This window comes from Podarcis liolepis (genome assembly GCF_965112155.1).
Source record: "Podarcis liolepis genome assembly, chromosome: 2".
Classification (NCBI taxonomy): domain Eukaryota; kingdom Metazoa; phylum Chordata; class Lepidosauria; order Squamata; family Lacertidae; genus Podarcis; species Podarcis liolepis.
Window position 1 is genome coordinate 125,372,652 of NC_139555.1, and position 14,184 is coordinate 125,386,835.

Below are 14,184 nucleotides of genomic sequence, written 5' to 3' on the forward strand. Positions count from 1 at the left end.
TAGGGTCTCAGCCGGTATCTACAAAGTTGATACACATTTACAAATAGTTTATGAGAAGTGAGATGGTTTTGGCAGAAGGCTCTTGATGAGGATCAAAAATGCAAGGCTAGGAAAAACACAGAACATGGAAGGACATAACTAAAGTTTTGGTTTTGGACCGGACACGGACATGGACATGGACATTGTTTTTAGATAGTAAGATGAGTGGTCTCAGAAAAATTACGGTAAATTGTTAGACTTGGACATAAAGAGAACTTGGCTAAAGTTTTGTTTCATCTAGAGAATATTGGTATGCATGTGATAATGGCCTCATGTAGGCATTTTCTCGTTTCTTTGCCAACAATTTAATATCACAAATGATGCTTGATTTTCAATGCTAACAATTTCAAAGTATAGCACCAAGTGTATTTAAGTCAAGCGATTGTCTGCTCTTCAGAAATAGCTGCACCTGGGCAGAATCCGTCTCTCTGGAAATACCTTTGCTGCTTTGCAAGAGTCAATTTATACTGATCTCTCATGCTGGTTCCTTCAGATTTCTTCCCTGTATTTCAGACTCTAATTCTTGAAGTAAAATCTCCTTTTATGACATTATTTCTGGTGTCTTTCTGTATGGTCTTAATAACTGACAAGCCCCTCATCTGTCTAGAATCTGTACGATTGCTGCCCGCAGTCAGACATCTCCGTTTGATTAATCTCACACCATTAGAGGGGTGACCGTAAATTAAAATCCTGCACAACAAACAACAAAAAAGGCCTTCTCCACCCCACCCCTCAATGAGGTTGCGTCAGGTAAAAGAAATTGAGGGGGATTAGAAGAGTAATTTTATATGACACAATATAAATCCATATTCTGGTGCTAAGAATAAATTTCTCATGTGGGCCTGTGCTCAGAGGAATCCTGGGCCTTAGTTCTGAATTACGCATTGGAATTACGCATTGCAGAAATCAGCTCTAGGCATGCTTTGAGTATCTGTTTGGCTGATGTGAAAACAGGATGCTGGACTACATTAGCCTCATTCATCCCAACACAGGTGCAAGGCTCATCTGATGTTCTATGGTGCCCCTCCCCATAGTTGTCATTATTTTGTACCAGGCTCTGGTTTAACTAGAAGCTTGGGTAAAGCAAAGTAGGCCCTGAGTGTCTAATAGTGATAGAAGGGGCAGAGTTGAGAATTTCATCTTAACTGGGAGCTCCCATTATTGCTGGCTTGGTCTGCTCACTTTATCCAGCAGCAGAGTTGTTAATGGACGAGGTGCAAAAGGGATGGCCCCTAGTGGTCAGCAGAAGAAGAAGCAGCTTAATGCAGAGCCAAACAGCAATAAGAGAAGGGGAGAGAAAAAGGATTTCTCCTCCCCTTAAAGAACCAGTGTGGTAAGGGTATGAATATTTACAATAGGTGGTCATGTGTCCAATGAACGTGAAATGGATCCAATTCCAAGTTACTGGGTCAGATAAACAAAAACAAGACATGGCATGTTCACACCTGATGAAAACCTATTCAGCACAAAGGAGGAAGAATGGTGGGCAGTTTAGGGTGGTCGTCCATTGGATATGTTGGACCCTCTTGCTGCAGCGATGAGGAGTGATGTCACAAGCACAGGTGGCGTCACAAGCACGCACTGGGCACCCATAATGTTGGGTGGAACTCAGCACGCTTGATTTTTAACTCCCCTTTTGGATTTTTATGTTTTGAACAGCCCTGGGATCTTCAATGGACAATTGCCCTGCTGCAATTGTCCATAGAAGCATTATTTCCTTTCCAACAATATCTCTAGCTCTTGGAATGTATTTGTTGGGCTGGAGAGACAGCTAGGGGATGTTGATGGTGTATGAACCATGCCCAGGGGCACCACTGACTGAGCTGGCACAGGTGGTCTCTGGCATAGTTTTGGAAGACCATACCCATGCAGAACTTGCCATTTGGGCCAATTAGGACTTAAGGGCTTCCATGACAATAACTGGATTTACTCAAATGGGCACACACTTGAATTCAAGATTGGGATGCTGCAGTGCACTCTCTCTGGGTCTTTTACTGAGAGTTTCAGTACTTTTGTTGGTTTTTTGAATTCATTGTATAGGTCCAACATTTGCTTAAAAACCTCCAGGGAAGAAGAGCACACAACCTCCAGAGGGAGACGTTCCACTGTCAAACAGCTTTTACTGTCAGAAAGTTTATCTGTATGTCTAGTTGGAATCTTGTTTCCTGCAACTTGAAGCCATTGGTTATCACTCCTCCTTTGGAGGTAGGAAAATGGCATGTAGGGAAAGTTCTGCTCTCATCTCCAGCTCGTGGCCTTCCCTTTGTGTCAAGTGGTTGGCCATTGTAAGAACAGGACATAGACGCCGACTCCATGGGGCTTGAGGGGGCCCGAGCCCCCTCAAAAATTCGTTTGGAGGGCTCCGCACCCCCAATAATCTCCGGCGCCCCTCCAGCAGAGCACCATCGCCGCCCCTCCCCCAGCCCAAAATGCACAGGGAGGGTCGGGCTGCATGCCTCCTGCCCTCCCTCCCGGGCAAAAGCTCCACCCAATTTCCTTTGGAGCTGATTAATAGGCGCAGCACGCTCTCCCCTATTCGCTCACGAGGAGGCGGCGCCACTTTATTTGCATATTCATGAGCTTATTTATTATTAATGAGCTTCCCCGGGCCCCCCCCCCAATATTTTTTACAAGTCCGCGTCCCTGGAACAGGATGATGGACTTTGTGGGCTTTGGCCTGATGCAACCTCAGGGCTCTTCTGATGTCAATCATGTTTTGCCAAAGTCACCTTTACCCTTGATGATCTGTGGCAGCCTATTGAGTAAACATGTTTTCTTCGGCTCTGCACCTGCTCCCATCATGTTTCAGGGGAGATCTTTCTTCCCTTTACAATCATCAGAATCACAGTGAGCTATTTTTATTCTTTCCTGAGTCCAAGTAGCCCCCACCCCACCGCTTGAATATTGCCTTTGGGACAAATAAGGTAAATATCGCAATTAAGGGCAGCAAGAAGTTTTTTATTCCACTGTGCCAGAAAAGTTGGATCTATAAGATATATATTGTGTCACAAAATCTAGGGGGGCAAGATATAGAGCAGGTGAAGTGAGAAGGTACATTTGTCAATTTACTGCAATCTCTGATTTGCATGAATTTGGGGCTTATTAAGACTAGCAGCTAGTGTTGGGTGGAACAGCTACAAGGAAAGCGTAGCAGGTAGACCCAGAATGATAACACTGCTTGTGTTCCTGCCTCTTGCAACCAGTGGGATGCAGCAGAGGACAAAATGCCCACTGAATCCAATCAAGGAGCGAAAATTAGCTGCAAATTTTTACTGGCTAGCAGACCACCTCATTAGTGGGGTCACATTTTCAGGATTCTTTAATGCTCAATTTCCTTTCACCTTTTCCAGCACACCTGTCAGCGGACTTGACTCGTAAGTAATGATGCATTGACATATTTCTGCTTCCTACTTAGTCTCCATTTCCCGTGATACACTTGTTTTCTGATACCCTTGAAATTTTTCATTTAATTTCATTTATTTAAAGAGTTCTATGTTTCTGTTCAGATGGTGGCTAGGAAAACCCAACCAGAAAGTATTACTCTTATTGCTGAAAAGCCATGTCGCAACATAGCTTATAATGTGTTTTAATTAATTAGTAGTATTTTTGACATGTACTGCTCTCCAAAGCATAACGTGTTTTCAAAAGGGTTGGAAGTGCTTTGGGATGTGTTCAAGTTGCAAGTTTTCCTTAGTAAATAAAATGTGAACACATTTCTTTCCCCCATGAACAACAAAATCTATGCAACTGCAAATCGTAAATGTCAACTGTGCTTAGTCATTTACAAAGCAGCCTGGGGGTCAATTTGGCTTTCTGGTAGGTCACCAGAAATGAGGCTGATTTGTGTTCTAGTCTTCCCTCCACACTCCTCCCTTGCAAAGATACTACAGGTACAGGTAAGGTAGACCTATGTCTCTCTTTGCTCTACTTCCTCACCTATTTTCCTAGCTGCTTTTATACGAAAAAGAATGTGACTTTCATTTTCACTGAATTGAGGCTGACTGTGTGACACACTTTTTTCGCAGCTGGGTGGATAAGATAAACTCACATGTTATTTCCTTCTCCCTTGCTGTTTGGGATATTAATCACAACCCCAGCCTCTTACCCAACATCACCCTGGGCTACAGCATCTATGATAGCTATTCTGAGGGAAGACTGACATCTGACTCCATGACAGACCTGCTTGCTGGTGGGAAAATCAATATTCCAAACTACCGCTGTGGGAAACAGAAAAGGCTGCTAGCTGTTCTTGAAAAGAGTGAATTTGACATCTCCACACACATTGCAAGCATATTGGGCATCTACAAGATCCCACAGGTAATCAATGGGTCCAAGTGAAAAGTGAAACACACCTGGCAACATTAGCCACATGGTTGTGGTTGTTGTTGTTGTTGTTGTTGTTGTTGTTGGCATCTGTCTGTCTTGAAAGACAATGGAGTGAGCCTCTGGGATGAAGTCAAACCACTTTGTTACCAGTATCTAAGTGTCCTCCACAGTGTGCAAGCCAGGGCAGTAGGTACAGAAGTCCTGGGCTGCCCAGACGACAAGACCTCCCTCTCAGTCTCACTGCTGTGCTCCAAAGGAAAACAGAGCAATACATTTGGCACAAGCTTGGCTGCAGGATTTTCTGGAAGGAGGCAAACAAAGCACCACTCAGCTAGGATTTGTGCAGGGTTTACTCCTTAGCCTTTTCTTCTCCCAGATGTTGGAGGGGATGAAGGGTTATGGAACTCCCTTGCAGTTGAGGACAGACAGGGCCCTTTCCTGTTGTCTTTCTTTCATTCTTTCTTCAAATGCTTTATTGAATTCCAAAAGAAGCGTATATTCAGAAAAAGAAAAATACATATCCCCACATGATTAGCTTCTTTCATTATAAATAACTTTTATAACGACTTCCCATCAGCCCATTGTGGATCCTAAATGCTTTTAACGTGTCACACTTTTTTTTTTAATCATTCCAAATGAATCTCCATTATTTTGTTATCCTATGATTTTCTACATTTCTGCAGCAGTCACTGCAGACCTACCAGTGAATTCATATTTTTACGGTGCTCACTGAGATATTTTCTATACAAGTTCCATTCTCTCCTAAATGTTTGTTCCATGTGGTCTCTTAGTTTCCCCGTCATTCGTGCCAACTCTGCACGCTCCAGCCATTTCTCTTGCCACTCCAGTTGGTCGGGATTGAGTCTTCCAGTTTCTGGCTATTAACAGTTAAATACCAGCGATAGAGCATTTTCATAAAATTTTCTTTCAAGGTACAGCATGCAGTAAACCTCCGATCTGTCACAGCTTAAAATTAGCCGCTGCTTCTTTAATACCAAAGTCAGCATGAGTCAGCGGCCTACAATGAATCGGCAAAGCCTGCATGACTCATGAACCTTTCACCTACAAATATCTGTATATATAGAGTGGTCATTGATTGTGTGTGGTGGAGGGTTGCTTGAATGGCAGAAAGTTGGCTGAGTTTGGTGTATGTATAAAGCTGTTAGTCATGGTTGGAGGAGACTTCTTTTAAGAATAAAAGCAGTATTCTGCAAAGTACTCTTTCTCAAGGACTCTTTGTGCTGACTAGGGTCTGAGGACCAGGCAAAGAAGGTCAGAACTCGTTCCTTTTCAAATACTGACAAGATCTTCCTTCCACAATCCTTCTCATGCTTCCATAGGGATATTAGATCCAAATTCTTAGGCCCATTGGACCATCCTACTGACTTTCTAAAGCCTACAGAAAACTTTTCTTTTCTTTGCTTGCAGCAGGCATTTTAACTGAAGTTTGATTATTGAGTTTTACCTTCTTGGTCATTTTTTTATTGACTCGTTTCTTAACTGCATAGAGAATTTTGCCATTAATCGGTATAAGAATTGCTTGAACTTTTAAAAAATGTTGTTTAAATTCAAAAAAAACCCCAGTGATGTTTGAATAAATCTGTCGGCATCTTTCACATAGAAGTATCCAGTCTTAATCCTGAAATACAAGCCACAATTCTCTCTTCTTTTTCCAGCTTAGTTATGGCTTTGCTCTTACTGATAAATTCCAGTCCCCTTTTGTCTACCGCATGACACCAAACCAAGAAACGCAGTACCAGGGGATGGTCCAACTCCTCCTGCATTTCAGGTGGACGTGGGTCGGCCTCTTTGCTCCAGACAATGACAATGGGGAAAGCTTCCTGAGTACCTTGACACCTCTAATGAACAAAAGGGAAATTTGTGTTGCCTTCACACAAAGAGTACAACGAGAAACTTGGCTATGGATACCCCATGAAGCACCTGCCCTGTGGAGACAAGTCAATGTATTTGTTTACTTTGCAGACTCTCAAAGTGGACTTTTCATAATCATAGAGGTTGAGTCCTTACTTGAAAGGATACAAACTGGGGGGAAAGTCTGGATAACCACAGTTTTTCATAACAAAATTTGGTTACATGATATTGACTGCTTCCGGTATGCCCATGGCTCTTTGTCCTTTGTAATGAAGACCAAAAAAAGAATGAAGAAGGACTATTATGGGCCAATGTCCTTGGCTGGTCAACAGTATTCAGAAGAAGCATTTGATTGTTCATATTCAAAGCATGCCTTGTCTGTGAGGGGTATGACCAAATGCAGAGAGAAGGATAATGTGAAGATGCTGCCCCAGGAAGAGATTGAAAGAATCCAGTCCCAAGACAGCTATGTGAACTACTTGAGTATCCAAACTGTGGCTCAAGCTTTAAATGCCGCATATTCATCCAGGTCAAAGAGGTTGTTGATTGTGGGTGGAGGCAGTTTGGATCTTCAAAAGCTACAGCCATGGCAGGTAATAATCTAGCATGGTCAGATGAATCCAGGCAAGAGATGCAGAGAAGATTAGGATGCAGAGGGAACATGAAACCATGTTTATAATGCAGCCCTGCTTACTCATTCCTGGATTTCCCCCCATCATTCTAGCTTCATCATTTCTTGAAAGAAGTCCAGTTCTACTCTAATACTTCAGCTGATGGACAGTACCTGGATGAGAATGGAGCACTGGCCGTTGACTTTGATATCGTGAATTGGGTGCTGTTTCCTAATAACTCTCATGATAGAGTGAAAATTGGGAGAATAGAGAGACTAAAGTCCTCAAATCTGAAGTTCACCATTAACCCAGAAGCAATTGTGTGGCCCAAGCGATTTAAGAAGGTAGGAAAAATTGGATCTGTCCTTTTATTAACTATGACATCTGCTATGCTCTAATAACATTTTGAATAGTACATATGAGGCTCTGATTGCTATCTTGTGGATGCTTCCTTTGAGCTATATCCCACTGAGTTTAGTGGAACCTGCTCTTGAGTAAATATGTATAAAATTTCAAATAAATAGGAGAATCTCCAAAGCAGAGCAGAACACATTTCCCTGGCTTTGTTGTTGTTGTTGTTTAGTCGTTTAGTCCTGTCCAACTCTTCATGACCCCATGGACCACAGCGCGCCAGGCACTCCTGTCTTCCACTGCCTCCCACAGTTTGGTCAAACTAATGCATGTAGTTTCGAGAACACTGTCCCACCATCTTGTCCTCTGTCGTCCCCTTCTCCTTGTGCCTTCAGTCTTTCCCAACATCAGGGTCTTTTCCAGGGAGTCTTCTCTTCTCATGAGGTGGCCAAAGTATTGGAGCCTCAGTTTCACGATCTCTCCTTCCAGTGAGCATTCAGGGATGATTTCCTTAAGAATGGAGAGGTTGGATCTTCTTCCTGTCCATGGGACTCTCAAGAGTCTCCTCCAGCACCATAATTCAAAAGCATCAATTCTTCGGTGATCAGCCTTCTTTATGGTCCAGCTCTCACTTCCATACATCACTATTGGGAAAACCATAGCTTTAACTATACGGACCTTTGTTGTCAAGATGATGTCTCTGCTTTTTAAGATGCTGTCTAGGTTTGTCATTGCTTTTCTCCCAAGAAGCAGGCGTCTTTTAATTTTGTGACTGCTGTCACCATCTGCAGTGATCATGGAGCCCAAGAAAGTAAAATCTCTCAATGCCTCCATTTCTTCCCCTTCTATTTGCCAGGAGGTGATGGGCCCAGTGGCCATGGTCTTCGTTTTTTGATGTTGAGCTTCAAACCATATTTTGCGTTCTCCTCTTTCACCCTCATTAAAAGGTTCTTTAATTCCTCCTCACTTTCTGACATCAAGGTCGTATCATGTACATATCTGAGGTTGTTGATCTTTCTTCCGGCAATCTTAATTCTGGCTTGGGATTCATCCAGCCCAGCCTTTCGCATGATGAATTCTGCATATAAGTTAAATAAGCAGGGAGACAATATACAGCCTTGTCGTACTCCTTTCCCAATTTTGAACAAATCAGTTTTTCCATACCCAGTTCTAACTGTAGCTTTTTCTCCTTGGTGCCCTCTAAATATTGTGGACTACAGCTCCCATGCACCCCAGACAACATCATGCAAAGATATCTGAGGGGCACCAGGTTGGGTAAGGCTGGAGTATCATTGGCAGATGTGATGGCAACAGATGGAGGACTTGTTTTATTGCTGATGTTCATATGAGGGTTTATGCCATGCTCCTGTTTCTTGTTAACTGTTAATCTACTATTGCAATTTGTAATACTATTGTAGCTTAGAAATGTGAGATTTCAATGTTAAGGGCGGGGGCAGAAGTAGACCCAAAAGGTTTCCCTGCCATGCAGCTCTGCAAAAAAACACAAAAAAGGTAACTGCCCAAAATATGGTCTGCGGTCACCTGAGGTTATTGGAAGCAAATATCTCCTCTCTGGGATCCTTCCAAAGTTCTATTATCTGTGTCCCAAGGCATAAATGCACCTATCACTTTCCCCTTAATTTGCTCAATTTTCTCTTCATGCCTAGACCGTGCCTCGTTCAAGATGCACAGAAAGCTGTCTCCCTGGATATTCCAGAAAAGTTCAGGAAGGGAAGCCGCCCTGCTGCTATGATTGTTCTCCCTGCTCAGAAGTAACCATCTCCACTCAGGAAGGTAGGAGAGGAACTCAGAGAAAGTGGCCTTTGATGGGAGGATGGGGCTAATATTTGAACTACTGCAAACATGATGTTAGTAATGGCTAGTTTCATCATCTGTCAGGTGGGGACCATTGGCATTCTCAGAGAACAATGGAGACATTCATGGTGAGTTCAAACACTGTCAGGTGTGGACAGTCCTCGCCTCCCTTTGGTAACTGCACAGATAAGAATTAATGAACCGTTTATAATTTATACTCTCTTTATTCCGTCATCTGGCTGCAAGCAAAGATCCACATCCCTCCACAAGGAGAGCAGTTGGCTACTCTAAATCCTCCCCCTTCTACCCCGCACAACATCCTGGCGCCAACGAGAAGTTCCTTCTCTCTGCATTCTTTGTTCTCTAATACAGATGGACCTCCTAGTTTGTGGGGAGGGAGGGTCCCCCAGACTCTCCTATGTTCCCTCCCTTCTGTTCTCTCTCCATTATCTCGTAGCTAGGTAACTCTTGTGTAATCTGCTCGGTGTCTGTGTCTCTCCCTCTTCAGAAAGGAGCTGATCTGCCTGAGAATGCATTCCCCAATCCTCTTATTCAGAACATGCCCTGACAGGCACCTCTTTTTCTAGAAAATAGCACTGGAAATAAGGAAAGGAAAGGAAAATATAGTCTAGTAGCACCTTAGAGACCAACTAAGTTTGTTCTATGTCTGCGCTACTCTGAAACAGAAGTCACCAGACCCTTATACAGTGGTACCTCAGGTTAAGTACTTAATTCGTTCTGGAGGTCTGTACTTAACCTGAAACTGTTCTTAACCTGAAGCACCACTTTAGCTAATGGGGCCTCCTGCTGCCGCCACGCCGCCGGAGCACAATTTCTGTTCTCATCCTTAAGCAAAGTTCTTATTTCTGGGTTAGCAGAGTCTGTAACCTGAAGCGTATGTAACCTGAGGTACCACTGTATACAGTGGGAGGGTGGGGTGGGGTATTTCTCAGAAGGGTACTAGGGGATGGGTGATTAGCTCAATGGGTATGGTAAATATGCTGAAGACTGATAACGACTGCAATTAGTCATAAAGGAACAAAGCAATGGATAGTATGCAGATGACCAAAAATAGCTTTCGCATGTGTAATGAGACATGAGACCAGGTCTCTCCATAGTTTCCCCACCCCTAAGAAAACTTAAGGATATAAGAAAGGACTTGTTGCATAGAAAGAACAGCCCTCCCACCCCCATGTGATCTGCAGCAAGTAGTATTCAAAGGCATTCAAAGGACACCTCCAATGTTGCAGGGAGCACGTGTCAATGAATCAGGTCCTGGGGATTTTCTTGATGAGTGAGGGGAAAGTGAGTGCCAGGGTGTATTGGGTTCACCAAACCTGTGGCTTCAGGAGGGTTCACGTCCTGCCATGCAGTAAGCACTAGGGCCAGAAAGACAATTTCTGAGAGGTCCCAGCAGATCAGGAAAGGAGATAGTGCCACACAATAATACTACTCCAACTTCCTCGGAGGAATCATGGAACACTAATGTAATACTTTATTTTGGAAATTATTATTCTAGCTTCCATTTATTATAAATAAAGTTGGGGTTTAACACATCTGCTTCTCAATACAGTGGTTACAATCAGCTTACATACACTTCTGGTTACATACACTTCAGGTTACAGGCTCCGCTAACCCAGAAATAGTGCTTCAGGTTAAGAACTTTGCTTCAGGATAAGAACAGAAATCATGCTCCAGGAGCGCAGCGGCAGCAGGAGGCCCCATTAGCTAAAGTGGTGCTTCAGGTTAAGAACAGTTTCAGGTTAAGAACGAACCTCCAGAACAAATTAAGTACTTAACTAGAGGTACCACTGTATTCAAACATAACAAGAAGCTGCCATTATACTGAGTCAATCTATTGATCCATTTAACCCACAGTTGTCTAATCCAGGGGTTCATTATTTTTTCCTGGTCTTTGCACTAGACGTTAATTTTTCGCGGTGAATAATAGCAGTTGGGTGCTGCTGCCAACCTGTCAATCACCAAATGTAATAGTGCTGTCAGCAAATTTCAGGTGTGTGACTGATGTTAGGATACCGAAGTGTGTTTTTCTCTATGCAGATGCTAATGAATGCACCAGATGTCCAGAAGATCAGCATCCAAATGAAGACCGAGATCAATGTGTCCCCAAAATATTTACCTTCCTGTCCTATGAAGAAAGTTTGGGGAGCCTCCTGGCTTCCCTTGCTCTCTCCTTATCCTTAACCACAGGTTTTGTGTTAGGAATCTTCACTAAATACAAAGAAACTCCAATAGTCAAAGCCAACAACAGGGACCTCTCCTACATCCTCCTCATCTCTCTACTGCTCTCCTTTTTGTCCTCCTTCCTCTTCATTGGGAGGCCAAGGAAAGTGACCTGCCTTCTCCGACAAACAGCCTTCTGCATCATCTTCTCAGTTGCTGTTTCTTCTGTCTTGGCAAAAACCATCACTGTGGTTCTGGCCTTCCTGGCCACTAAGCCAGGGAACAAGGTGAGGAGATGGCTGGGGAAGAGTCTGGCCAACTCCATTGTCATTTCCTGCTCCAGCGTGCAAGTTCTCATCTGCACCATCTGGCTGGGGATCTCTCCTCCCTTCCCAGATTTTGACCTGAGCTCCCAGCTTGGAGAGATCATTGTCCAATGCAATGAAGGCTCTGTTGCCATGTTTTATGGTTCTCTTGGCTACATGGGCTTCCTGGCTGCCATCTGCTTCACAGTGGCTTTCTTAGCAAGGAAGCTTCCTGGGGCCTTCAATGAAGCCAAGCTGATCACCTTCAGCATGCTGGTCTTCTGCAGTGTTTGGGTGTCCTTTGTGCCCACCTACCTGAGCACCAAGGGGAAGTACATGGTAGCCGTGCAGGTCTTCTCTATCTTGGCCTCCAGTGCTGGGCTCCTGGGCTGCATCTTCATTCCCAAATGCTACATTATTATATTGAGGCCTGATTTGAACACAAAGGAGCACCTGACAACAAAAAACTAAATATGACATTTGATCCTTAGTTCTAGGGATATCATAAAATTGTACAGGTAGAAGTCCCAGCCACAATCTCAACTGGAGTAAAACTGTTCATGACCCATAGCAGGATTTCATAAGCTGCTTAAGAAGTTTCAAACTGAATTACTAAAGTACAAAATGTACTTAGCTAAATTAGAAGAAAATGATATTAAACTGGGTACATAGGGATATCTTTAAAAGTCGTATGGGATTCTGATAATACAACTAATACCACTACTACGTCTAATAATAATAATAATAATAATAATAATAATAATAATAATAATAATTTATTTATTTCTCCAGCCACTCTGGGCGGCTTACAGTACATATTCAATCAATCAATCTTTATTACGGTCCAGAGACCCAACAAATCATTACAAATCAATACACAATTCATACACCCTACCTCCAGGTTAATCAAGCATTGTGTTTAGAATATAGGGCTCATTTGAATATAGCAGCCTCATTTTAAAAGCAGCCCATGGATCAAAACTGTAAGGGGAGGGGAAACATAAGGGTCAGACTGAGTCCAAACCAAAGGCCAGGTGGAACAGCTCTGTCTTGCAGGCCCTGCGGAAAGATGTCAAGTCCTGCAGGGCCCTAGTCTCTTGTAGTCTCTGGTCTCTCTATGGCATTTAAATATCCCATAATGTTCAAGGATTGGTCCGTTACGTAGGACATCAGTGAGTTTGAGAATGTCCACATGGTTAGACCTTGCTCCACAGGCGGGAAACAGCTCCCTTCCCACAGTTTCTCCATTTGCAGCCACATCAGACAGGTCCGACAGGGCCTTTTGATCTCTTTTATTCCTCTGTCGCCCTTCCATAATCAAGGGATAATATATCCCACAAAGCAAGACCCAGACATGTGGGGGCTAGTCCAGGTATATGCTCAGTGCCCAGAAGCAAAGGCTTGGAGGAGCGTGGCTTTGGGGTAATCTGGCTCCCAGTTGGCACGGTGGTCGACGGGTAAGGTCTGGGTAAGTCCTAGACTGAGTGAAGTCAGCGACAGTCACTTGCCCTGTGCTCAGTCTGTTTCCCCGAAAATAAGACAGTGTCTTATATTAATTTTAGCTCCCAAAGATGCAATAGGTCTTATTTTCAGGGGGTGTCTTATTTTTCCATGAAGAAGAATACGGTACACATTTATTGTTGAACAAAAAAAAGGAAATTTATTACCTGTATACGGTACAATGTGGACGACTCCTGCCCCGCACGACTCACTCACTGTCTAATTGTGAGTCAGCCAGACTCCGTCAGGGCAGAGCAAGCAGCAGGCGGCAGCTTGTCCTGGTGTCGGCGTGGGCTCTCTGATTTAAAGAGACTTCACACTGTCTGAACAGCTCCGGCTGTGCTGCGGCCAATCAGTGAGTTGCGCAGTGGCGCCCGCCACCGCTACGGTCCAGAGGAGGCCACCTTCGGGGGCCTTATAGTCTGGGGTGGCCTTATTATCAGGGAGGCCTTATATTTGGGGAGGGCCTTATATTACAGCGAGAGGCAAAACTGGAAGTAGCTCTTATTTTCAGGGGATGTCTTACTTTCGGGGAAACAGGTTAGGTCAAGGTTGATGTCACAGGTGCTTTTCCCAACAGGGGTTCCCTCCCCTGTGAAGAGGTGGCAAAGGGGTCCTTTAGTGGGTCCCTTCAAATACAGGTATTGATGGGTGAGGTTCAGGGCTGTCAGGTTCCAGGAAGCGATGTCTCCCCTTGTAGTATTGGCCCCAGGTCACAGCCACTGCTACCAGAGTCAGGCCTTGCTTTTGGTGACTTGGTGCATGTGCACAGATCCGGTGTTACCAGAAAAATCTGAGGGCTCCCTTGGACAAAAAGTAAAGACACCAACCAGAGTAAATTGGAGCAAATCAGCAGCCTGTAGGCTTGGCCTTTATTGAACTGTTGCAACAGGGTGTTCCCCTCACTTGCAGGAGAGAGGAAAAGACACAGAAAATGGTGTGCAGGACCTTATAAAAACTTTTGAAATTCCCACCCTCTAGGTCAAGCCCACCCCCAGAAACATCATGCATACATTACAGAAAGGAGGGGTTGAGGGAGGAGTTGTGGTGGTAACCTGAGTGTCCTGTCACCTGGCTGATTCCCTTCTCCCCCCTCCTCATGAGTAATTTTCAGAAGACAAAGGGTAGTCGCAGTTTCCTGCCCCCTGAGGGAAGATCTGATCATTGTCCTTTGTTCCAGT

The 14,184-nt window shown here is 44.0% G+C and overlaps 1 protein-coding gene across 1 annotated transcript; it reads left to right on the top strand.

The window, feature by feature from the left end:
• Nucleotides 1-3,204: 3,204 nt before the first annotated feature.
• On the top strand, nt 3,205-11,986 carry LOC310700994 (vomeronasal type-2 receptor 26-like; the record flags this gene model as incomplete). Its single annotated transcript, XM_083490955.1, has 6 exons — nt 3,205-3,413; nt 4,065-4,356; nt 6,042-6,830; nt 6,962-7,192; nt 8,867-8,993; nt 11,076-11,986. The coding sequence occupies 6 exons, from the start codon at nt 3,205-3,207 to the stop codon at nt 11,972-11,974; spliced, it is 2,547 nt and encodes an 848-aa protein (XP_083347081.1). The 3' UTR covers nt 11,975-11,986.
• Nucleotides 11,987-14,184: the final 2,198 nt, after the last annotated feature.